The 25,253-nt window shown below is 45.7% G+C and overlaps 1 protein-coding gene across 2 annotated transcripts in view; it reads right to left on the reverse strand.

The window, feature by feature from the left end:
- Window positions 1–6,518: 6,518 nt before the first annotated feature.
- The window catches only part of Arid1a (AT-rich interaction domain 1A), a 104,352-nt gene continuing 85,617 nt past the window's right edge, over window positions 6,519–25,253 (reverse strand). The window contains exons 9-20 of one of the 2 annotated variants that reach the window (XM_090335492.1): window positions 25,056–25,201; window positions 24,845–24,954; window positions 22,585–22,794; window positions 18,717–18,924; window positions 16,205–16,337; window positions 15,861–16,033; window positions 15,312–15,462; window positions 15,092–15,229; window positions 14,912–15,011; window positions 13,354–14,245; window positions 12,874–13,004; window positions 6,519–9,580 (exon numbers count right to left, since the gene is read on the reverse strand). In XM_090335492.1, the coding sequence (XP_090191618.1) occupies window positions 7,862–9,580; window positions 12,874–13,004; window positions 13,354–14,245; window positions 14,912–15,011; window positions 15,092–15,229; window positions 15,312–15,462; window positions 15,861–16,033; window positions 16,205–16,337; window positions 18,717–18,924; window positions 22,585–22,794; window positions 24,845–24,954; window positions 25,056–25,201 (4,111 nt within the window). In that variant the 3' untranslated portion in view covers window positions 6,519–7,861. Of the gene's footprint in view, window positions 9,581–12,873; window positions 13,005–13,353; window positions 14,246–14,911; window positions 15,012–15,091; window positions 15,230–15,311; window positions 15,463–15,860; window positions 16,037–16,204; window positions 16,338–18,716; window positions 18,925–22,584; window positions 22,795–24,844; window positions 24,955–25,055; window positions 25,202–25,253 lie in introns of both variants that reach the window. The other variant, XM_090335491.1, reaches the window with a different exon arrangement.

Raw genomic sequence — 25,253 nt, forward strand, 5'->3', positions numbered from 1 at the left:
GTGAGACTTGCTGTCAAGTTTTCAGCCTGCCTTCGCGGTTGCTTCTATAACTACATGCTTTTTTTTTTTTTTTCTTTTTTGTGGGCCATGGGCTTGAACTCAGCCTGGGCCCTGTCCCTGAGCTCTTCAGCTCAAGGCTGCTGCCCTACCCCTGGGCCTGGGCATTGTCCTAAGCTCTACAGCTCAAGGCTACCACCCTACCCTTGAGCAAGCCCCACTTCTTGTTTTCTTAGAAGTTAATTGGAGATAATCTCAGGTCTTTTTGTGCCCGGGCTGGCTTTGAACCTTGATCTCAGCCTACTGAGTAGCTAGGATTAAAGGCATGAGCCACCTCACCTGACTAACTACATGCTGTTTTTAACAATTCCCAGGCATACTCTTTTCCTTCTCTTCTTTTTTCGCCCCTCTACCTAACCAAGAGTCTTTTCAGGCTAAGAATATTTGGGGTATACCAGATTGTAACAGCTCTTACCTAACCTTCTCTCCATCAGATTCCAATCTTGTTTGACTTATTCAACAATATAAGAATGCCTACTAGGGGCCGGGAGTTTGGCCTAGTGGTAGAGTGCTTGCCTAGCATGCATGAAGACCTGGGTTCGATTCCTCGGTACCACTTACATAGCAAAAAGCCAGAAGTGGTGCTGAGGCTCAAGTGGTAGAGCTCTAGCCTTGAGAAAACCCAAGGACAGTGCTCAAGCACTGAGCCCAAGCCCGACTGGCAAAAAAAAAAAAAAAAAAAGAATGCCTACTATATGACAGAAAATATGGATGGAAGCTGGGCGCGGTGGCTCATGCCTGTAATCCTAGCTACTCAGGAGGCTGAGATCTGAAGATTGTGGTTCAAAACCAGCCGGCACTGAAGACTGAGACTCTTATCTCCAATAACTATTAGAAAACCAGAAGTAGCACTGTGGCTTAAGGTAGGGCGGTAGCCTTGAGCCAAAGAGCTCAGGGACAGTGCCCATGCCCAGAGTTCAAGCCCCATCATAGACAAAAAAAAATTAAAAGAAAAAGAAAATATGGACGTACTTCTGAGCAAGATAGTCTTCGCCCTCAAGATTTTGGTCCTTGGCATAAAGACTCAATAAAGATGTGCTGTTTTGCTGGGAACTCTGGGCCTGGGCACCATCTCTGAGCTTCTTTTGCATTCTACCACTTGAGTCACCGTGTTACTTCTGGCTTTTTCTTTTTCTTTTTTTTTTTTGCCAGTCCTAGGCTTGAGCTCAGGGCCTGAGCACTGTCCTTGGACTTTCTCAAGGCTAGAGCTCTACCACTTGAGCCTCAGCACCACTTCCAGCTTTTTTCTTTTTTTTTTTTTTTTTGCCAGTCCTGGGCTTGAGCTCAGGGCATGAGCACTGTCCTTGGACTTTCTCAAGGCTAGAGCTCTACCACTTGAGCCTCAGCACCATTTCTGGCTTTTTTCTATGTATGTGGTACCGAGGAATTGAACCTGGGTCTTCGTGCATGCTAGGCAAGCACTCTACCACTAGGCCAAACTCCTGGCCCTTCAGCTTTTTTCTATGTATGTGGTACCGGGGAATTGAACCTGGGTCTTCATGCATGCTAGGCAAGGACTCTACCACTAGGCCAAACTCCTGGCCCTGGTTTTTTCTTTTTATGTGGTACTGAGGAATTGAACCCAGAGGGCTTCATGCATGGTAGGCAAGCACTCTACCACTAGGCCACATTCCCAGTCCGAAGCCATGCTCTTGTGAGCCAAAAGTAATCACAATAGTTTATGATTGTATCTATTAGCAGGCTAGACTTACACCAAGATGGTGGGCAGCTGTGCTTTACCAATGCTTTATGTTACCTCTTTTCACTGCAGATGAAAATAAGTAATTCTCAGAGACACTAGGTAACATATCCTTTCCTGATACCTAGAGCAACACCAATTTTAGGTCTTCAACATTTAGCAAAAAAGCATCCATGCTTGATCTGTGCAGGATCCTAGATGTTATCTGCCCCAGGTTAAATGCTGTTCCCTGTTACCAAGAGCAAGAATCAATCACTGGTGATTCAAAGGCTATGGACACTCCTCACCCATCTTCTAGTATTTTCCTTCCAGTAGTTAGAAGTCCTTCGGCTCCATCGACAGGCCTGGTGGGGAGGTCTGAGCTACTCAGGGGTGGCAGTGGCTGTAAGTAAAAGAGCCAATGAGGGTGAATGTATTGTTTAGGCTAGACTTGGCTGCAGTCCAGCTAGGAAAGAAAGTTAAGGTCATTTGTGGGTTGGAGAGGGAGGAGCCTGGGAAAAGAACTACTGGACACACCCCTGGGTTCTCTACTGGCAAGGTTCTATTTACTTCTCAAAGGCAAATTACTCACAGCTCAGTGGTTAGCAGTTCTTTTGCCCTTGGTAACTCCAGTTAGAAACTGGAGACTAGGCTTAGACTCCTCTGAATTGCAAGGGAGCAGATGAAAGGAACCAAGGAAACCAAACTCCTAGGTAATGCTTCACACACAGCCCAGAAATGCACTTTCTAGATTAGAAAATGGGAGCTCAAGAGGCCCACAGCAAAATTACCAGTCAGTAATATTGCTTACCAAAATGTATATAAGAGAGGTTTCCCATTTGATCTTTTTCTAGAAAAGGCCTAGGAAGTCATATTGGATGACAAAGGGCTTCCCCTCTTAGTAGAGAAATACTAATTATTCATTCCAGTACCTGACCAAAATGTTAACAGCCATGTGTAGTTTGATGAGCCACATGGTTGAAATTCTTTACCTTGGATGCTGAGTACCAAAAAATAAAATCTTTCCATCTAGTCAGGACAAGTAGTATGCTGTATTGGGGAAAGCATGGAATTTGCTTGGCATAAAAATTTAAGACAAACCTATGGGGCCAGGAATTTGGCCTAGTGGTTAAAGTGCTTGCCTAGCATGCATGAAGACCAGGGTTCGATTCCTCGGTACCACATATGTAGAAAAAAAAAGCTGGAAGTGGTGCTGAGGCTCAAGTGGTAGAGCTCTAGCCTTGAGAAAGTCCAAGGACAGTGCTCAGGCCCTGAGCTCAAGCCCAGGACTGGCAAAAAAAAAAAAAAAAAAAAAATTAAGACAAACCTATTACGTCCCTCAGCTTATTCCATTATAAACTGACCTCACACAGGGTTGTTACAGGATTGCTTTGTCCTGCAGGATATAAGTACTCAACAGAAAAACATCTCAGTCAGGTACTATAGTTCGAAAGCAGCCCAGGCAAAGAAAATCCTCATTAGACTCCCCTTCCCCTGTCATGGAACTTGAACTTTGGGCCTAGGGCATTATCCCTGAGCTCTTCAGCTCAAAGCTACCACCCTACCAGTTGAGCCACAGCCAAACTTCCAGTTTTTAAGTGGTTAATTGGAGATGAGTCTCATGGACTTTCGTGCCCAGGCTGGCTTTGAGCCAACCGTGATCCTCAAATCTCAGCCTCCTGAGTAGCTAGGATTACAGGCCTGAGCTACCGAACCTGGCTCCCTTTAGACACTTATCTTCAATTAATCACTCAAAAACTGGAAGTGGGAGCTGGGAGTGCTTGCCTAGCATGCACAAAGCCTTGGGTTCAATTCCTTGGTACCACATACAACCGGAAGTGGTGCTGTGGCTCATGTGGTAGTGTGCTAGCTTTGAAAAAGCCCAAGGCCACTTCCCAGGCAAACAAGTTCAAACCCTAGGACCACCCTAAACAAACAAAAATCCCTGGAAGTGGGTCAAAGTAGTAGAGTGCTAGCTAGCCTTGTGAAAAGAGCTCAAGGTCAATGCACAGGCCCTAGCTTAGCTTCAAGCCCCACAACCAACAAAAAAGGAAAACAAACAAAAATTTCAGAGGCCGGGGCTGTGAGTTTGGCCTAGTGGTAGAGGGCTTGCCTAGCATGCATGAAGACCCGGATTTAATCCCTTGGTACCACATACATAGAAAAAAGCCAGAAGTGGTGCTGTGGCTCAAATGGTAGAGCTCTAGCCTTGAGAAAGCCCAAGGACAGTGCTCAGGCCCTGAGCTCAAGCCCAGGACTGGCCAAAAAAAAAAAAAAAGAAAGTCTCAGAAGTACTTCACTGTAATTCTAGCTACTCAGGAGGCTGGGATCTGAGGATCAAGGTACAAAGCCAGAAAGGCAGAAAAGTACATGTCTTCTACTTCCAGTTAATCAGTAAAAGGCCACAAGTTGAATGGTAAAGTGCCAGTCTTGAGCAAAAAAGCCAAGCTAGAGCACAAGCTCTTGTACTGACACCAGAACAAAAAACAGTGTTCACAATCACATTTTATATTGCTGATTTTTCTTGAGAAACCTGAGTTTAAATTTTCTATTATTTCCTTATGACCGGGCACGAACAGGGCTGGGGTAATTAATTGCTCAATGGTAGAATGCTTGTATACAGGAACCCTAGAACCCTCAGAACTGCAAGAAAATTTAAAAGTGTATGCATGTGTGTCCCTATATATTATGCTATTAACCTAAAAATAACTGCATTTGGGAACATCTGGTCTACTCTACTTATTAAGTAGGTACTTAGTGATAAGATGATGCATTAGGACAAGCCTATAGACAGTTCCCCCTTCACCCTTCTATATTCATAGTTCCAGTGGAAAATGACAGGTAAGTATAAAACACAAAAATCCAGAAGCTAACTCTAAGGTAGAAAGCAGATTGCTATGCCCTTTATCTTTGCCTTGAACTCAAAGGCCTGGGCACTGTCCCTGAGCTTTTGCTTAAGGCTACCCTTCTACTACTTGAGTCACAGCACCATTTCTGGCTTTTTTCTGTTTATGTGGTACTGAGGAATCAAATCCATTTTCAAAGGAAACCTGAAACCTGCAGATACAGGACTTGAGCACTTCAGAGGCCGGGGCTGTGAGTTTGGCCTAGTGGTTAAAGTGCTTGCCTAGCATGCACGAAGACCCGGGTTCAATTCCTCGGTACCACATACATAGAAAAAAGCCAGAAGTGGTGCTGAGGCTCAAGTGGTAGAGCTCTAGCCTTGAGAAAGTCCAAGGACAGTGCTCAGGCCCTGAGCTCAAGCCCAGGACTGGCAAAAAACAAACCAAACAAAAAAGAGTATTCCACGTAGAGGGAACTGTAAGTAAAAAGACACAAGGTAGAAACAGCTCTTGTATAGTAGAGAAAGCAATGGGGGGGAGGGGGGAACGGTGCTAGGAGGGTAGCAGCCAGTTAACTGAGGGCCTAGTATACCTTTTTGTTGTTGTTGGTTGTGGAACTTTAACTCTGGGCCTGGGTGTTGTCTCTGAGGTCTTCAGCACAAGGTTTCCTCCCTACGCCTTGAGCCACAGCTCCACTTCAGGTTTTCTGGTGGTTAACTGGAGATAAGAGTCTGAAATTTTAGTGCCTGTGCTGGCTTTGAACTGTGATCCTCAGATTTCAGCTTCCAGAGTAGCTAGGATTACAAGCGTGAGACACACTGTGCCTGGCTCCTAGGAAACCATTATAAGGCACTGGACTTTGTCCTGACGGAAGAACTGATAATGTCATCGTGGTTGCTTTGTCAAGAATAGGTTCAATCGGGCAAAGAAAAGCAGAAAGTCCAGTCTGGAACATATGCCTCAAACTATATTGTGTGTGTGGGTGCTTGAAGATTTTCTGAATCTGATATGGAAATGAATCAAGGATTTTTATTTATTTTTATTATTGCCAAGCAATGGAAGATTGGACTTTCTTTAAATTGCTAATAAAGATACTTTAGCCTATACATGTTCAAATTTCCAATGGTAATGTCAATAGCAGCTGAACCCAAAACAGCCAGTCTGGAGATAGAAGGGATGGAGATGGACGCTACCTCTAGGTTATTCATTAATTTTTTTGCTGGTCCTAGGGCTTGAACTCTTGAGCCTGGCTGCTATCTCTTAAGCTTTGTATTCAAGGCTTTCTACCACTTGAGCCACAGTACCACTTGCAGCTTTTTTTCTGAGTTGTTTATTAGAGATATGTCTCATGGATTTTCTTGACAGGGCTGGCTTCAAACCAGGATACTCAGATCTCAGCCTCCTGAGTAGTTAGGATTATAGGTCTGGGCCACCAGTGCCTGGAAACTTTACTGTTAATAATTACAAAGGAAATTAAGAGCCTACCTTTACCATTCCCAAAAGTTCCCCTCCCCCCACTATCAATTATTTCATTATATTTTTAATTGCAGAATTTACTTTCAAAGTTTCATAAGCTTACACTGTGAAGATTAAAAGTGGAGTATGGCTGGGCACTAGCAGCTCACACTTGTGATTCTAGCTACCCAGGTGGCTGACATTAGAAGGCTTAAGATTTGAAACTAGCCTAGACAAAAAAAAAAAAAAAAAAAAAAGAAAGTCCCCGAGACTCAATGACAAGAGGCATGGCTCAAGTAATAGAGCATCAGTTAAGCAAACAAGAAAACCCTAGGAACTGAACTGGGGGGCAGGGATTGGGGGATCGTGGAAAAGAAATACCAGGGTTGAGGTGGCCCCTACGCAGGAGAGAGCACCAGGCTCACCACGCCCTCACCATCAAGCTTTTAAACAATATGAAGACAATAAAAAGCCTCACGAAAGTCTTACCAAGATTTAATGTACATTTATTCTTAACACGTGGAACATATAGTATAAAGATTTCATACTGAATAAATGATATTCATTAAGCCAAAAAAGGAAAAAAAGGAGGAATTTACATCAAGTTTTAGCTACATTGTTGAAATACAAATATGCAGATTTTATCACTGAAAAAATCTCAATTGTGTTTCTTCATCAGGAACTTCAACTGAACCTAGAACTTTTTCACACCTCGATTAGAAAGAAAAACAAAACAAAACAAAAACCCAGAAAAAAATAAACTATAAGTTGATTGGCTGCTGAGACAGCAAGGACTTTTTACAGAGACCTGTACAGCATCGCACCAAGAAGGGCGATGTCTGGCAAGAGATTAAATAGCTGTGTCTCGCTTTGTGCAGGTCACCAACTTGTTAACTCGTCATACTATAAAGGGGTGGCTGGGAGAGGGACCAAACTGTGGGGATCCAAGGGTATGTGCAATGTACAACATCATATATATACACAAGTGGCAGCGCAGCCGCTGCAGCTAAAGGTTAAAACCAGTTCTAAGAGGTGATCTCAGGGTTATTCATACAATCAAGGAGGAGAGAAAGAGGTCAGGGTGTTGTAGGTTCACACATGATACTTTGGGGGAAAAGCCTTTTTTTTTTTTTTTCTCCTCAACATTTAACTAAAAACATTTTTAAAAACTACAGCTTGCTGCTGACCCAGCATCTTCTCTCGTTTCCATGTGAGACGTTATTATTACAGTATGTTTACAGTATCAGGTGTACAGTACAGTACATGAAAGGGTCTACACTCTACTGCACAGGCCTCTCCAGTGAACAGGGTATGCTCACAACTGCGAACTTCTTGGCTCCTGCGAGATTGTGAATGTACAACACACAGTTCAGCAGTCACCTTTTTGTCTTTCAGGTTTTTTTTGTATTTTTTTTTCCTTTTTTTTTTTAACCATTAAAAACAGTTATGAAATGTGGCATCCCGTTGATGCAAGGACCGGGAAAGCCATTTTTATTTTTTATATTTTTTTTTCCCCAAACTCACTGTAAACAACAGCAACTTTGGTTAAAATAAAAAAGTCTTCTATGTAGGCAGAGCTTTGTCTTTTCAAATAGGGTAGGGTCCTGAGGGGTGGAGGGGAACAAGGTGAGGATGAGGAAAAGAAAGGTGTGAGGGGGAGAGGGGAAGGGGAAAGAGAAACAGGAGAGACGTTTTCCCAAGGGAGAAGCTGGACAGCATAGGGTAAACTGGATTCTGAGGTGGTTTTGCATAAATAAAGGGCAACAGTCAGTTTCTAAGTTCTCCACACACGCACACACACACAGGGAGGGGAGATGTCCCACGGCTGTCATGACTGGCCAATTAAAAACAGTACATCACAAATGACTTGTGAAACCAGCGAGTTCATCAGTGGTGACACTGAGATGTCCAACAGCCTCGACTCATACAGAGTGAACTCTGAGTGGTTCTCATCCACCTTGGCCAAGGCTAGCAGCGCACGCGCAGCACGCCGCATCATGTCCACACTAGTTGGCTCAAAGGGTGGGTTCTGCATGTGGAGGAGGCTGGCTTGGCTCTGCTGAAACTGGGTGGCAGCAAGGCTATCCTCCAGGAAGCCTAGGAGGTTGCCGATGCTGCCCTTCTGCACTGCGATGGCACGGGCTGCCAGGCTGTCCCCCTGTGCCAGGTTGGCCAGCAGTACCACAGCCATCTCTCGGCACACTGGGTTCTTTCGGTCACTGAGGAAGCGCACCATGGTACTGTACAACTTCTCCAGACGGCTGAAGGGGGGCGTGGCCAGGATCAGGTCCACATTGTTGTCCTGGATGCTGAGTTTGCTGAGGGTTTCTAAGACCAGTCTCTGGGGGGAGAGGACGGCATTGGGGCCCAGGGTGGAGAAAGGGTCCTGGGCTTCAGCTGAAGGGCAAACTGCCCAGTGTAGGAGTCCGTCCAGGACAGGCAGGCAAATGCTTTCGGGGTATGGGGATAAGTCCAACTGCCCCGAGATGTTGGCGAGAGTGACCAAAGTATTTTCCCGGAGCATCTCCAAACAGTCCCACCACCACTCAACTTTGTTACAGCTCACCCCTTGGTCCTGTTCCTCCTCTTTCTCATAAGTTAGTGGTGCCTGCTTCCGTTCTGGGTGCTTGTGGTGCAGCAGTATTAGCTTGCCCAGGATAAGCAGCAGCCCTGGGTGTTTAGACATCTCAAAGTCGTTGCCTGGCACAAACGACAGGCTTCGGATGGTATTGGAGACACACACACAGCGCTTGGCAAGGGAATCCTGCCAGTCCAGAAGGGTACACAGTGGGGTCTCGTCCTTACTGTGAGGCTCGTCCTCTAGGATCTTGATGTTGCGGTGGCTCTGTGCTGGACTGATGCCAAATGGAAATTTGCTGCTTTCCTTGCTGGCCTCTGCACTCTTCCCTCCCTCCTCGTTCAACGTGCTAGAGCGGGTGGACAACATGTCATCCATAGTGGCTGTGATCCGTTTTTCTGGTGGGCCATCAGGTGGGGGCCCCTCCTGCTCTGTCGTCCCTGCTGTGCCCTCTGCTGTGACATGTTTCCGGGAGGCTGTGGGACATGGCACGTGAGGCCGGGAAGGCAGCAGTTCTGTTTTGCTCTCGAAGTGGGTCTGGATATGCTCCGTGGTGTCCCCGCCACCAATTCGCCAGTGTAGCAAGCCACTGTCAAACTCCTGCACTCGCCCCAGCTTATCGGAGCAGTCCACCACAAATGGATCATTCTTTTGGACAATCTTTACTGGAAGCTTGTCAAACTTACTGACTAGCTTCTCCTCACTATTCTCTGAAGTGGGCTTGTCTTTACTCAAAAAGGCCATCTCTTCATCATTTTCAACTACTTCTTCCTCCTCTAGTTTCAGATCTAGAAGTTCTTCTTCCTCCTCTCCCTCCGTGGGGGCTGGACTAGACACCTTACTGAATCTCCCAGGGTCCAGTAGTGTTCTCTGTCCTGGGTCACCCACCTCATATTCCTTTAAAATGCCAAAAATTTCAATCAGGCATCGACGAAAGTACTCCACAAGGAGCTCTAGCAACCCTGGGAGCTGAAAGACAAATAGGAAATAAATTAAGAAAGGAATGGCTTAAGGACTCCCACCCCAGTTCTATTCATCTCCTCTTTCCTTGTAGGGGGACATCTGTCTCAGGAGAGGCAGGGTTGCTCCTTTCTCAAATGCTTCCACAAAGCATTTTTATCTCTTACTCTTTTTTCTTTTCGTAAAAATAAACATCAAGCTCTTTCTTCTGCCCAAATAACTTACGACATAAACCTGCCCCAGCAGCATGAAAACATGCACGGCTTTCCATTTTCCAATTTCTGAATCCAAGTTCTTTGCCTTAATCCCTCTAAGACACCTCTACACCTGTCAGCCACATAGAGCCAATGAGATATGTGACTGAGATGACTCCTTTAACGTGAGCTTGGCGGAGGAAATGCAATGTGGACAGATGCTCATTTGCTCTCTCTCTCTTTTTTTCAGTTGTGAGGCTTGAACTCTGGTCTTGGACGCCGTCCCTAAGCTCTTCAGCTCCAGGCTACAGCCCTACCACTTGAGCCAAAGGGTCCAGGCTGGCTTTGAACTGAGATCCTCAGGTCTCAGCCTCCTGAGAGGATTACAAGTGTGATTAAAGTCCATGAGACTTCAACTAACCACCAAAAAACTGGAAGTGGCACTGTGGCTCATGGGGTAGGGTTGTAGCCTTGAGCTGAAGAGCTCAGAGACAACACCTAGACCCAGAGTTCAAGCCCTACAACCAACCAAACAAAAACAAAGCAACAAGAAATGAAATGATGAAAACTCCTAAACTTGTCAGTGTTGTTTTAAAGTCTGAACAGAATGTATCAAAAGCCTGTCATATGGAAAATTCTCAAAATTTTTTCTTCCCTTTACTTTCTCATGGGAGGCAATACCATACAATGAAATAAATAAAGTAAAAAAGTAAAATAAAGCAAGAAAGTAAAAAGTAGAATAAAGTAGAAAGCTGGGTGTTGGTAGCTACCCTTGTAATCCTGACTACTCAAGAGACTAGATTTGAGGATGTAGTTTGAAGCCAGCCTGGGCAATAAAGTCCCCGAGAGACTCATCTCTGATAAACAACCAGAAAACTGGAAGGGGCGCTGTGGCTCAAAGTGGTAGAACAAAAATCTTGGGCAAAAGAGCTCAGTGACAGTGCCCAGACCCTGAGAGGCAGAAAGATTCTGCTGGCAGCAGAGTGAATGAACATGGACAAAGAGAAACTTTGAGCCTATTTCCTCATTTTTAAATGGACACATCTCCAGTCTCTGAAGGTTGCTGTGAAGAGGACATGAGATAAAACATGAAGGTTCTGGTAAAAAGTAAAAGCACCATAAAGTTCCGTTAGTCAGCTCTCTCATTAATAGGTTGGTAGATTCCAAGAAGGATGAACCCCTGAGATGGGTCAGATATTGTGGCATTAATGTGCAATCCTGGCACTTGGGAAGTTGGGGTAGGATTTTGATTTGCAGGTCCCTGTGGACTATCAGAGATGGAGGGGATAGAGAGAGAGAGAGAGGGGTGGGGGGGGGAGAAGAAAGGTGAGGAGGAAGAGACAGAAAAGGAGAAGAGGAAAAGAAAATGAAAAGGACAAAAAAGGAAAGCAAAAAAGACCTGTGCGTGAAGCTTGGTGGTACAAAACCCCAAAATCAATGGTCTAGGAGTATGGCCTAGTGGCAGAGCATTTGCCAAGCATGCATGAACCAACCCTTGGGTTTGATTCCTTGGTACTGGAAGTGGTGCTGTGGCTCACATTAGCTTTGAGAAAGCCCAAGGACAGTGCCCAGGTCCTGAGTTCAAGCTACAAGAATGGCAAAACAACAACAACCAACAACAGTTTTTTGTTTTTTGTTTTTAAAGTAAAATGGTATAGCCTCGAAGTCCAGCTACTGGGGGGAACTCGGGTTATCTATCTTACAGAAGAGCAGGGAGCTCTAAAAATCAGGTTTGTAAAAACAATAAACATGAAAACAGCGATCTGAAGACCACAGCCTAAAGTCAGCCTGGGCAGAAAGTCCATTAGACTCATCTCCAATTACCACCAAAATGCTGAGAGTGCTTGAGCTCTGGCTCAAGTGGTAGAGTAGTAGCCTTGAGCAAAAACAAAACAAAACAAAACAAAGGACCCTCAGGGGTAGCACAAAAGGCCAGGAGTTCAACCCCTAGGACTGGCACAATCCCCCTTCACCCCTGCCAACTCAAAGTAACAAGCCCAAAACACCCAACCCTCAAACCAAAAACTGCTGCTGGAAACACTAATAAAAAGTGCTGACCTCAGCACTTTGGAGGCTGAGGCAGGAAAATCTTAAATTTGTGGCCAGCCTGGGCTACACAGTAAGATCCCATGTCTTAAAAAACTAAAATACCAGGGCCAGGAGTTTGGCCTAGTGGTAGAGTGCTTGCCTAGCCTGAACAAAGACCCGGGGGTTCGATTCCTCAGTACCACAGCAAAAAAGCTGGAAGTGGAGCTGAGGCTCAAGCAATAGAGCTCTAGCCTTGAGAAAGTCCAAGGACAGTGCTCAGGCTCTGAGCTCAAGCCCAGGACTGGCCAACAAAACAAACAAAACAAAACAAAAAAACCTAAAACAAATTCAAAAAGAAAACCTCCACCTATTCCATATGAAAGTAAACTGAAATCAACAAGGACTATTTTTGTATATGGGTCATGGGCTTGAACTCAGCCTTGGCCCTGTCCCTGAGCTCTTCAGCTCAAGACTATGGCCCTACCCTTGAGCCAAGCCCCACTTCCCCTTTTTTAGAGGTTAATTGGAGATAAGAATCTCAGGTCCTTTTGTGCTTTTTGAACCTTGATCCTCAGATCTCAGCCTCCGAGTAGCTAGAATTACAGGCATGAGCCACCACTCCACTACAAGGACTTCTTGAACTGGGCACTGTCCTTGGGCACTTCTGGTGGCACTGGTGGTTATCTGTAGATAAGATTCTCACAGGCTTTGGTGCCTGGGCTGGCTTTGAACTGAGATCTTCAGATCTCAGCCTCCTGAGTAGCTAGGATTACAGGCGTTGAGCTATCAGCACCTGGCCTGCACATCTTACCAAGACTAGAAGTGTTTCCAAAACAAAATTCCCTTTGAAGTCAATCTTGCATCAACATGCTCCCTTGCACAGTGCAACACTGTTCTCAGTGCCTTGGTTCATATGCCTAGTGTTCAAGACATGCCAAGGACTGGCAGGGACGACATCCAATCCAAGAGGAGGGAGAAAACAATGCTGCATCAAAATGACTAAATTCTATACGATACTTAGCAATATCATGGTGGTGAGGAGCCCAGGCTCGCCCAGTTCCCCTGGAAACCTGTACTCACCTGACTGAGGTTGAAGGTCATGATGCTGTTGTCATCGTACAGCAGGATGTTAATGGTGTCTAGTGCCCATGTGCTCTCTGCCAGGAGCCCAGACTTGAGGGACATCATTACCCGCCATGCCTCCGGGGTTCCTGCAATAAAGTGCTGTGTTGTCCATCCACCAAGCTCAACTCGTCCAGACGACCCGCAGGGATCCCCTATCAGGCTGATTTGAAGGTCATACAAGGTAGGAGGCAGTCCCATCAGGCATCAGCGATGCCTCAGGGATGGGACACAAGTTTGCCTGAACCTCATGGCTTCTCAGCTCTCTAGAACACCATCATAAGACAAAGCCTTAAAGGAAAACCTCCCCAGAATTCTTGGGCTCTATTTTAGCTCCATTGCACCTGTCCTCACTCAATTCAGAGTATTAGGCTAGAGAGAATAATGAACATGATGGAAAGGGTAGATGAAGAAACCTAGCTGGGAAGAGCTCCTTACCAATGTCTTTCATTGTGAGCCGCCTCCTCTGCTTCAACACAGGCTGTGTAGCTTCAACAGAGCCAGGCGGAAAGGTGATATCCCGCCGAATCATGGGGGGCTGCACAGGGGTTGGTGCTATGTGCGAGGCAGGCACTGGTGGACCTGCCTTCTGCATTTTCATCCCAGAGTGCAGGAATGGAGATTTGCTAGGAGAGGTGCGGTTCTCCATTGGCCGGGGCAGGGGAGCAGGGCTGGATACCTGAGGAATGTGATTCTGCATGCTTGGTGGGGGCTGATAGTTAGATGGAGGGGGTCTTGTCATGGGAGGCACGGGGGCAGAGGGACCATACGGAGGCTGGCGTGTGCCATGGGAAGGCCATGGGCCTTCATGGTTGGCCCTCTGATCCGTGTGCAGCATTTCATCTGTTCGGTTCACACCATGATATGCCGGACCCTGGGGAGCAGAGCCCGTGCTCTGCCTATTGGCATAATTATAGGTCATGTCATTACGCCCCTGCCACATGGTGCCTTGCTGAGCAACCTCAGCTGATGCCTGTATAGGACCACCCATCATTTGTGGTGGCATGTTCTGCTGGGCATTGGAGCCAGGGGGTGCAGAGACACGGTCTCGGCCAAACTGGAATGGAAATTGGTTCTGGGGGCCGCCTGCTGGTCGGCGCTCAGTAGCAGCGGTGGCAGTAGCAGGATAGGCATTGCTATACTGGTTGTACACATCTTGCTGAGGGGAAGGCTGGGCAGCTTGCTGCTGGCTGGCAGATTGGGACTGGGCCGGGGGCAACTGCTGCTGCTGAGGCTGCCCCTGCCCAGTGCTGTACGGCACACTGTACATCTCCCCTTCATGCCGCTTAGCAGGAGGACCATATGTGCCATCCATTGGCCGCTTATAATTCTAAGACAGAAAACAGAAGGAAAAGGTAATACTCTGCACTCAGTGACACAAAGTCTAGACACCAAGATGGCAACAAGCAGACATTACTTCTAGTCCTCTGAAAGAGAAGACACACACGTAAGAAAACTTAAGAAAGGAGTCGACTTTACAAATAATTTTTGGAAGTTATTTCTGAGGGTAACCATTATTTTGCTTTTTTTGTCTCTCCCTTGCTCCAAGAAGAAAAATATAAAATTTCAAAAACCAACAGGACCATTTCTTACCCTTTTGGAGAACCAGGGAGATCTAATGGGGAAGAGATTGAGGACTGGGTGAACGCCAGGTACGGTGGTTCACACCTGAAATCCTAGCTACTCAGGAGGCTGAAATCTGAGGATCTCGATTCAAACCCGTAAGACTCCTATCTTGCCCAGAGTTCAAGCCCCATGACTGACCCAAAAAATCTGAGTGAGCAATAAAATGCTAGCCTAAGCAAGCTTCTTAGACTCGTAGATTTTATGTTTTGGTTACTCATTCATTTTGTACGTGTATATGCTAGTACAAGGGCTTGAATTTAGGGCCCCCAAGATCTCAGTCAAGGCTGGAGCTCTACCACCTGAACCATGTTTCCAGTTCCATTGATGACTTAATTTTCAAGGGTACTAGTAGGTCAGACCATTTGTTTACCTGCTGTTGCTGCTGCTGATACATTGTGGTCTGCTGGCTGGGGAAAGGGCTGCCAGAAGGGGTGCCTTGGGTGGAGAACTGATTGCCATAGGAATCATGTCTGTAGGAAGAGAGAAAGAGGATCAGAGAGGGGAAAGGCCAAGCCTGAGCATACTGGTGCTGAGATCAGACTTCACTCACCTTTGCTGTTGCTGCTGCTGCTGCTGTGGGGGGTAGCGGCTAGGAGAATACATCCCCGAGTCTGGGGTGGAAGGCATGAGATTTGGCTGGGGGGCTCCAGTGCCCATATTTCCCTCAGGCCCTATTCCAGGCTCAGTCCTAACCAAAATTGAAAAAGCAAACTAAGCATATCACAGCAGTGGGGCACCAAGGGTGGGACAGATTCAGGAGCTGTGCTTACCTCACTCTGTCATAAGGACCTCCATAGGGGTAGTGCTGTCGTGGTCCCATAGCCACATTTCCCAGCCCAGGGCCAGTAGCACGGCTGTAAGGGTCACCCATCCCTCCGTTGGGGCCCTGCCCTGAGGACATGAAGGGATCACTCCCAGGAGCTGAGAAGAAAGGAAGGCAGTGAGAAAACCAGTGTGTTGGCAGGTCAGGCAATCTGTACCTTGCCTTACAAACTGAGTTTTCTTCTCATTGTTTTCCTGATTCAAATAAAGATCTAAAGAAGCTTCTATGAACAAAACGCATGTAAGGGTTGTTAGAGGAGGCTAGGAATTAAGTCAGAGATTAGAAAGGAGGTGGGACTAGGGATGTAGCTGAGTGGTAGATCATTTGCCTAGCATGTATGCTGGGTTCTAACACCACAGAGAAAGAAGAAAAAAAGAAGAGAAGCAAAGCTGAAGGGAGTGATTAGGTCAGGGTATCTGTCAGGAATGTATTATTTCAGAAGCTATCTGGAGATCTTCCTCCCGCCCCCTGCACAAGGTCAACAGTAACTGGTCACCTTTTCTCATGCTGCCATAAGGATCCTTATTTGGCTCATAGGACATGCGCCCCATCATGTCAGAGGTATTCATACTGGGCTGGTACCCAGGGTTTGGAGTCATGGAATTCCGCTTCTGGAATGTGGGGTCACTTCCATCAGGAAAGGCATCCTGGATCCCGACAGAATTGCTCCTGCTCCAAAGTGAAGAAAAGAAATTAAACCTCAAACAGATAAAATCGTATGATACAAGGCAAAATTCATCAAAGACCCTGGCTGAGCAGGTAGAGGGCAGGGACCATGCTTGGGCTACTTAGGGTTTCCCATACACTTGTCCCCAAATCTGCCCCTGCTCCTGACCTTACCTCATGCCTGGCAAAGGGGGAATCTGACTGTGTGGTGTGGATGCTGGAGTTGGTGGCTTCAGGTCTCCTCCCTCTGCCATGGAACTGCTGGTTGACTGAGGAGTCTGTGGCCCCTGCATAGACCCTGATCCCGCTGTCAACAAAGACACAAGTGAGCAGCTTGCTTGCCAGGTGTTTTAACTCTCCCAGAAACGTACAAATTCCCCAGTACTGGTCTTTCTTTCCATTCTGGCTTGATCTCAGAACCTAAGCATTCTCCTATCTTTGAGCCACAGCACAACTTCCGGCTTTTTCCCCCCTATGTCTTGGGTCTTCATGCATGCTAGGCAAGTACTCTACCACTAGGCCAAACTCCCAACCCTGGTATAAAGTTTTAACTCAGTACCTTGAGCTTGCTATGCAGGTTGCAGGTGCTCCACCGAGCTATACCTGCAAATCCTGTGCGTGATTATTATTATTTTTTCGGTGGGTCATGGGCCTGGGAGTTAGCCTTGAGCTGAAGAGCTCAGGGACACCACCCTACCCCTGAGCCTCAGCCCCACTTACACTAGGACTCGATGACTTTCTATCTGGGCTGGGCTCAGATCAGGATCCCCCCGAAGCTCATTTCCAAATAACTAGGATTATAGTAGTAGCGAGCTGTGGGTGCTTTTTTTTTTTTTTTTTTAATTTTCCCCCTTTGCTGGTACTGGGGTTTGATCTCAGAGCCTCATGCTTACTTGCTCACAGCTGGCACTCTACCACTCTGCCTAGCTTCTGGCTGGTGCTTTAGAGTTTGGCTGACTTTTCTATCTAGATTGGCTTTGGACCTCGACTATCCAGATCCCAAGCCTCCTGACTAACAAATACAGGTGTGAACCAATGGCTCTTTTCTTTTTCTTTTTTGGGACAAGGTCTCAACTATGTAGCACAGGCTGGTCTTGAACTCATAATCCTCTCATGCTTCAGTCATGTTTATAGGATCTCTTGGTAAATTATTTTCCTAAGGCTATTAAAGCATAGGACACTCTTTTCAAAAGAGGGGATCTACAAGGCCAAGTCATAAAAGAGGAAATGTATTTTGATGCTCCTTGCTTTTAACATTTAGGGCAACATGACCATGAAATCACCATAACTATGCTGCTTATTTTTTTTCATATATATATATTTTAAAGATGCTTTATTATTTATTTATTTATTTATTTGCCAGTCCTGGGCTTGAGCTCAGGGCCTGAGCACTGTCCTTGGACTTTCTCAAGGCTACAGCTCTACCACTTGAGCCTCAGCACCACTTCTGGCTTTTTTTTTTTTCTATGTATGTGGTACCGAGGAATTGAACCCGGGTCTTCATGCATGCTAGGCAAGCACTTTAACCACTAGGCCAAACTCCCGGCCCCTTTTTTCATATATTTTTATTGTAATTAATAGAAGGGTTATATTCACCAGATAGAAGGTATATTACTTCACAAATATTGATACCCTTTCTCATGTCATGGTCCCCATTTCCCTCCCCCCATTCCCCATCTCATCTTGATTTGCTCCCTCCCTATCCTCTTTCAGATACCCAATTAAGCATATATAAAATATATTAGATAACAAGGTGAAATATTGTAACAATATGAGATAACCAAGGGACAGCAAATGAGATGAGAGATAATGCTGCTTATTTCTAGCACATTGCCAGATTCCCAGGCACCCCCCCCCTCTAATTCTCTAAGGACTTGTCTAACCTATTAAGGTAATGTATGAAAGGTAATGCTCCTCTTCAGAGCCTCCAAAATCCATGGTGGGGAGGTCTACCTGGCCTCTAACCTGTGTGCAGGTAAGAAGCCTATGGTAGTCCAGCTCAAGAATGCAGCACAATGCCATTCTTAGGTTGTGAACACACAACTCTCACTATTTAATGTTCCCAGTAGTTACCATTCGTTCCTAGCAAAAGATATCCCACTGCTGAGGCCTCTCCAGCTGAGTCACTTCAGGCACTTCTTACATCCTCAGAGCAGAGCACATGTGTTTACACACACCTTCTAGGACCCTGGCCTTTTCCCTTTACATGTTAGCCTAAGCCCTAGCCTTCCCTCCAGAAAGGAGGATGGGCAAAATAGTCATAGTGAGGAAGTTCCATTCATGACCCTTCCTTTCCATTCATTACCATCTCAACTCCCCGGGGAACTTAGGGCTATAGTCTGAGCTGCATTCTAAGGCGCTGACATCAGCCTGCCAAAGTTCCCAGAAGGCTCTGGCCTTACTGGGATTTGTCAGGCTTCCCTCACTACTGTCCCTCCCACTCACTGGTTTACAAACATTTGGCAAGAGGCCAGGTGTACAATGAAAATTAAAACTTAAGGGCTGTACTACATACAGTACCTCCCAAGAGAGTTGGCACTACTTGCTGTTCTGTCTGCAAACCTGCTAAGCCTTAGAGTAGGGTTATGCAAGGACGAAGGTCCTGGCATCTGTTCCGTTCTGAAGGTAGGCACCACTGAATAAGGAGCTAGGCCCTTAGCTTTCGAGTTGCTAACCACGTCCTTACCAGGAGAGGGAGGCTGGATCTTGGGCTGGGACTTCTTGGAATCAGCAGCTGCAAAGATGTCTGGGGGAGGGTCTTCTCCCCGTTCAATCTTGCACTCAAAGGCATAGAGACATTGGATATACTGCTTTTTTAAGGAGCTGGCAGCACTGCTTGATGTGCCTACATTGAGGTTGGTCGCAAGTTCCCGCCATTTTTTGTTTTTATTGACCTGTGGAATCCACAAGTAGAGTTAGAATACATTTTCCACCTTGTCTTCCTTCCCATAGGCACCAAGTCAAAAGTTGCAATATACGTTGATTTCTTCTCATAGAATCAATTAGAGACAACTGAAAAAAAATGTTAACACTTCGCTGGAGTAGTTGTGTTTGGCTTTGTTTTACACTCCTCATCAAATTCCATTAATAATAATAATAATTATTATTATTATGTTGGTCATGGGGCTTGAACTCTGGGTCTAGGCATTGTCCTTGAGCTCTTCAGCTCAAGGACACTACTTCCTACCCTTGGAGCCACAACTCCATTTCCCCTTTTCTATTGATCAATTGGAGATAAAAGTCCCCCATTCTCTCAGATGGCTTTGAACCTTGATCCTTAGATCTCAGCCTTCTGAGTAGCTAGGATTAAAGGCGTGAGCCACCGGTCCAGGGCTTGCAAGTATTTTTTTTGGGGGGGGGGGAAGGGGGGAGGTGGGCGGTAGTGTTAGGGGGCATGCCAATCATGGGGCTTGAACTCAGGGTCTGAGCACTGTCCTTAGGCTTTCTCAATGCTAGAGGTCTGCCACTTGAGCCACATCACAACTTCCACTTTTTCTATGTATGTGGTACCGAGGAATTGAACCTAGGTCTTTGTGCATGCTAGGCAAGCACTCTACCACTAGGCCAAACTCCAGGCCCCTAGCGATTATTCTTATAATCATCCATGATCTATATGGTAAGCTTGTTCCTTAAGTGTTTGGAAAACTGGTCTTCTAGGAGTGGTTCACAAAAGTTCAATACCTTTGATTTGATACCTGTGGTAAAATTTTTCTTTTATTTTTTAGGTGCCCAGCACATGGTTTGAACTTAGAGCCCCTGGCTCTTGCTTGGCTTTTTCACTCTTTTGGTGTTTTACTACTTAAGCCACATCTCCATTTCTAGCTTTCTGCTGGTTAACTGTAAGTAATAATCTCTGAGCTTGTCTTGTCCAGGATGGCTTTAAACCATGACCCTTAGATCTCAGCCTCTAACAGGCTGAGACACTGTGATACCAGTCTTGTTTTTTTTCTGTTTTTTTCTTGGTTGTGAGGATTGAAATCTGGGCCAAAGTGAGCTTTTGTACTCAAAGCTAGTGCTCTACCATTTTGAGCTGTAACATCACTTCCAGCTTTCTGGTGGGTAACTGGAGAGAAGAGTAGAATCTCACTGACTTCCCTGCCCAAGGTGGCTTCAAACAATGATCCTTAGATCAAAACGTCCTAAGTAGCTAGAATTACTGGTGTGAATCACTGTGATCTGGTTATGCTGGATTTCTTTTTTTTTTTTTTTTTTGTTAGTCCTGGGTTTTCCTTAAGGCTAGTGCTCTATCACTGGAACCACAGTACCACTTCTGCCTTTTTTATATATGTGGTATTGAGGAACGGAACCTGGGTCTTCACACATGCTAGGCAAGCATTCTACCACTAGGCCAAACTCCCAGCCCTATACCAGGATTGTTTTTTTCTTTTTGGTCGGTCATGGGGCCTGAATTTTGGTCCTGCACGCTGTCCCCGAGCTCTTTAGCACAAGGCTAGCACTCTACCACTTTGAGCCGCAACACAACTTCTGGTTATCTGGTTGTTCATTACAGATGAGAGTCTTACAGACTTTTCTGCCTGGGCTGGCTTTGGTCTGTGATCCTCAGATATCAGCCTCCATAGTAGCTAGGATTATAGATGTGAGCCACTGGTGTCTGGCTATACCAAGTGGGTGTTTTTTAGTTTTGCCAGTTCTGAGGCTTGGACTTGGAGCCTGAGCACTTTCTTTGGACTTTCCTCAAGGCCAGCCCTCTACCAGCTGAGCCACAAAACCACCTGGCCTTTTCTGTGTATGTGGTACCGAGGAATTGAACCAGGGCTTCCTGCATGCTAGGCAAGAACTCTACCACTAGGCACGCTCCCGGTCTTATAACAGAGTTCTTAAGGGTGAACACACAGCAATGAAGGACAAGATCATTACTCTATCATTAAAGCCACAGCGCTATTTCTAGCCTTTTCTGTTTATGTGGTACTGAGGAACTGAATCCAGAGCTTCACGCATACCAGGCAAGCATTCTACCACACTAAACCACATTCCCAGCTCCTTCTTGGAGTCTTTAAAAAGTAACAAGCCAGGATCTGGTAGCTCATCGTTGTAATCCTAGCTACTCAGGAAGCTGAGAGCTGAGAATTATGGTTCAAAGATGGCCCAGGCAGAAAACTCCATGAGGGTCTTACCTCCAATTAACCAAAGCTGTGGCTCAAAGCAGTAGAGTGCTAGCCTTGAGTTGAAGCCCCATAACTGACCAAAAATACCAAACACACACACACACACACACACACACACACACCCACCACACCCAAACTAACATAATAATTTTCCGTAAATTCTCATTTTTTTGAGAATTCAATTAAATGACAGAATCTAAATGAAAACTGGAAGATAGGCTTAAACTCGGGATTATTTCCATGCCCACTACTCTGTGCTCCCAATGCCCTCTCCCTATAGGCAGGGCTTAAGAATTCAAAAGTGGGAGGAGGGCATATACACAGAAAGAGCCAGAAATGGCGCTGTGGCTCAAGTGGCAGAGTATTAGCCTTGAGCAAAAAGTATCCAAGGGCAGTGCCCTCAGAACTGGCAATAAATAAACAAATAAATAGAACAGAAGGATGAAAAGCAAATAATACACCCAGGGTAACCTTAGAAATCTTTATGGAAAGCCAGGTGTGGTGGTTCACACCTGTAATCCTAGCTACTCAGGAGGCTCAGATCTGAGGATTGCAATTCAAAGCCAGTCCAGGCACAAAGGACCTGATACTCTTATCACCAATTAACCTCTAGAAAACTGGAAGTGGGGCTTGGCTCAAGGGAAGAGTGGAAACCTTCAACTAAAGAACTCAGGGACAATGCCCAAGATGGGAGTAGCAGGGGAAAAAAGATATGTTCACATGATTGGCTTCCCACACCAATTACATGGCAGTGTGCACGTGCCCTGTTTTGTTTTGTTTTCCTTTGTGGGGGAGGGGAATAAAGCCTGATGGAAGAAGAAATTTATAGCTAACTGTTGGTTGGCTTTGTTCCAACTACTTTCCTTTCTGCTGGTGACAGCTGTTTTCCTCTTCTGATGTAGAAAGTCTGAAGTAATTCTCTCCCTACTAAGTCTTCTCCCACTCCAAGTAACCAGAGAGGTCTGGTACTACAAAACATACACAGGAGCAAAGTCTACAAGGCAGATGACTGCCAATGTGACCTCACCTGTTTGTCTTCAAGCTGAGCCTAAAACAAACTGTATGGTACCAGGTCAGCAAGGGTTAGTTTAGATTTTTCTTTTTCTTTTTAGTCTACTTACTTCCTCCAATAAGAGAGGAATGAGATGTATCTACCCAAACTCTGTTCTTGCTACTACATGACAAAAATGCACCAAGGAATTAAGAGAAAATAAGGTATATAGTCATTATATTTGTAATACAGTAGGATCACAGATACATAGTAAGTTTACTTCTAGTAACTTATACTATAAAGGAAATCTTAGCTTTCTGCCTTTGACTTATCTACTAGAAGTCATATGCTTCTGATCTGTCAATAGTATGTGATCCAAGAACTGAGAGTGCTATATGATGCATGATACCACAGGAAGGCAATAGTCAGGTACTCACCTGAGTCAATCCACCAATCTCTTTCACAGACACATAGAGGCGGTAGAGGTCCAGAGGTTTTCTACCCACAGCAGGTAGATTTGTCATGCCCATCGCCTTTTCCTCCGTGAAGGCCAGATACCGGTCCACCCACATTTTCCTCTCAGGTTCACCACCTAGCTCATACAACTTGGTGATCTTCTCATTGGTTGTAGTAGAAGAACTGGATTTCTGAAAAGGCCAGGTGATAAAGCATAGACTATATCAAATTCAAAGCCTATGCTAGGGGGTCTCATACATCCTTGATAAAGGCAATGATATAGATTCTTGGCCTAGTGGTAGAGTGCTTTCCTAGCATGCACAAAGACCGGGGTTTGATTCCTTGGTACCATATACACAGAAAAAAGCAGGAAGTGGTACTGAGGCTCAAGTAGTAGAGCTCTAGCCTTGAGAAAGTCCAAAGACAGGGGTCAGGCCCTGAGCTCAAGCGTAGGACTGGCAAAGAAAAAAAAAAAAAGATTCGTGCTTGATAGTGGTTCCACAAGGTAGCTAGGCCTTCTTATAGTGAAGGAAGGAAGGTACTACTGAGCTGGGCTACACGTTTTTTCTCTGGGGTGGGATGGGGTTGGGGTTGGGGGTGGGGACTGAACTCAGAAGCTAACTAAGCACTGCCCTTGGGCTTTCTCAAGTTTAGAATTCTACCACTTGAGCCTCAGCACCACTGAATCAAACCAGGGTCTTCGAACATGCTAGGCAAGCACTCTATCACTAGACAAAATTCCTGGCCCCTGAGCTACATGCCTATTTGTCCTTAGTTTCCCTCCCCCACTTTTTTTGTCAGTTGTGGGCCTTGAACTCTGGGACTGGGTGCTATCCTTGAGCTCTTCAACTCAAGGTGAGAATTCTACCACTTAAGCCACAGCACAACTACTGGTTTCATGGTGGTTAATTGGTACCTGGCTAGTTTCTTATATTTAAAAGTAAAAGGCACAGGAGCCAGTGGCTCATGCCTATAATTCTCGCTACTCAAGAGGCCGAAATCTGAGGATCATGGTTCAAAGCTAGTCTGGGCACAAAAGTCTGTGAGATTCTTATCTCCAATTAACCACAATGCTGTGGTACAACAAAATGGTAGAGCTAGCCTTGAGGTTAAGAGCTCAGGGACGTTACTCAGGCTCAGTGTTCAAGCCCCACGACCGGACAAAAAGGGAAAGAAAGAAAGAAAGAAAGAAAGAGAAAGAGAGAGAGAGAGAGAGAGAGAGAGAGAGAGAGAGAGAGAGAGAGAGAGAGAGAGAGGGAGGGAGGGAGGGAGAGGGAGGGAGGGAGAGGGAGGGAGAGAGAGGGAGGGAGGGGGGAAGGGGGAGGGGAGGGGAGGGGAAGGAAAGGGAAGGAAAGGGAAGGGAAGGGAAGGGAAGGGAAGGGAAGGGAAGGGAAGGGAAGGGAAGGGAAGGGAAGGGAAGGGAAGGGAAGGGAAAAAAGCTCAAAGTGCTAGAGCTCTAACATATAATCCTAGCTACTCAGGAGGCTAAAATCTAGGGAACAGGGTTCAAAAACCAACCCAGGAATGAAAGTCTGTGAGACTTATATCCAATTAACAACCAGAAAAACAGAAGTGGTACTATGGCTCAAAGTGTTAGAGCTCTAGCCCCAATCCCCTTTTTTTCCCCCCGTTGTCCTTCAAAGAGCTTGAAATCTGAGACTGCACTGGAACACAACTAGTTTCTTAAAGCACATGTTATTTATCAGTGTATGAATACAGAAGGCTCACTATCACAGAAGCACCAAACAGAACAGAGAATACCTTTCTTTTTGACAGTAATGGGTCTGAACTCATGAGTTTTGTGTTTTAGCAGGTGCTCTGCTGATGAGCCATATCTCTAGCCCTGTTGTGGCTGGGATGATAGGCCCATGTCACTGAGCCCAGCTATGGATGAGGAGTCTCATGAACTGGAACCTCCCACTGCCAAACTCCCAAGCAACTAAGATTATAGGCATGAGCTACCAGTGGTAGACACGACAATGAACTTTATACTGTAGGGTATGGTGTTTTCTCTATAACATACGGCTGTAAACAATGTTATTTACATCAAGATCCATTATGCTAATTCAAGTCTAATTCTATGAGATATTCTTGCCCATTCACTGTGAGATGGCAACGAAAGCTTTTTTCAGAGATTAATGTCATAAAAGCCTAAAATTTTATCATTCTGTTTTCTTTTCTCATCATATCATTGAAGGGGACAGGATACCAAGTTGAAAGGAATCAAGTCAAGATCATTACCTTGGATTTGGACTCTGTCTTGGGTGTGCCATCTGCCTTGTTGTTCATCTTGGCAGCTGGAGTTAACTTGACATCCCCAAGGCCCATCATCTCCGGGCTGGCTGCCATTCCTATCAATGAGGAAAAAAAACAAAAACCCAATCAAATCCAAGCTGCAACTTTAAAGACCATTCTTGAAAAACAGCCTGAGTTAAGCAATGACTTGAATTACCTGCTGAGTTGTTGGCCATAGTTCCACCCATGGGATACGGGGGTCCCTGAGGGTTGATCATGCCAGCCATACTATTAATCCCTTGTCCATAGGGAGGTCCAGTTCCCATCATGCTCCCTTGATTCATATTGGGGTAGCCGGGTGGCCTGGGGAAGAAGATGGAAATTAAGAAAAAAGGGTTAGAGAAACTGAGTTTTC

This window comes from Megascapheus bottae, chromosome 6, assembly GCF_031878675.1.
Source record: "Megascapheus bottae isolate mThoBot1 chromosome 6, mThoBot2.hap1, whole genome shotgun sequence".
Lineage (NCBI taxonomy): Eukaryota > Metazoa > Chordata > Mammalia > Rodentia > Geomyidae > Megascapheus > Megascapheus bottae.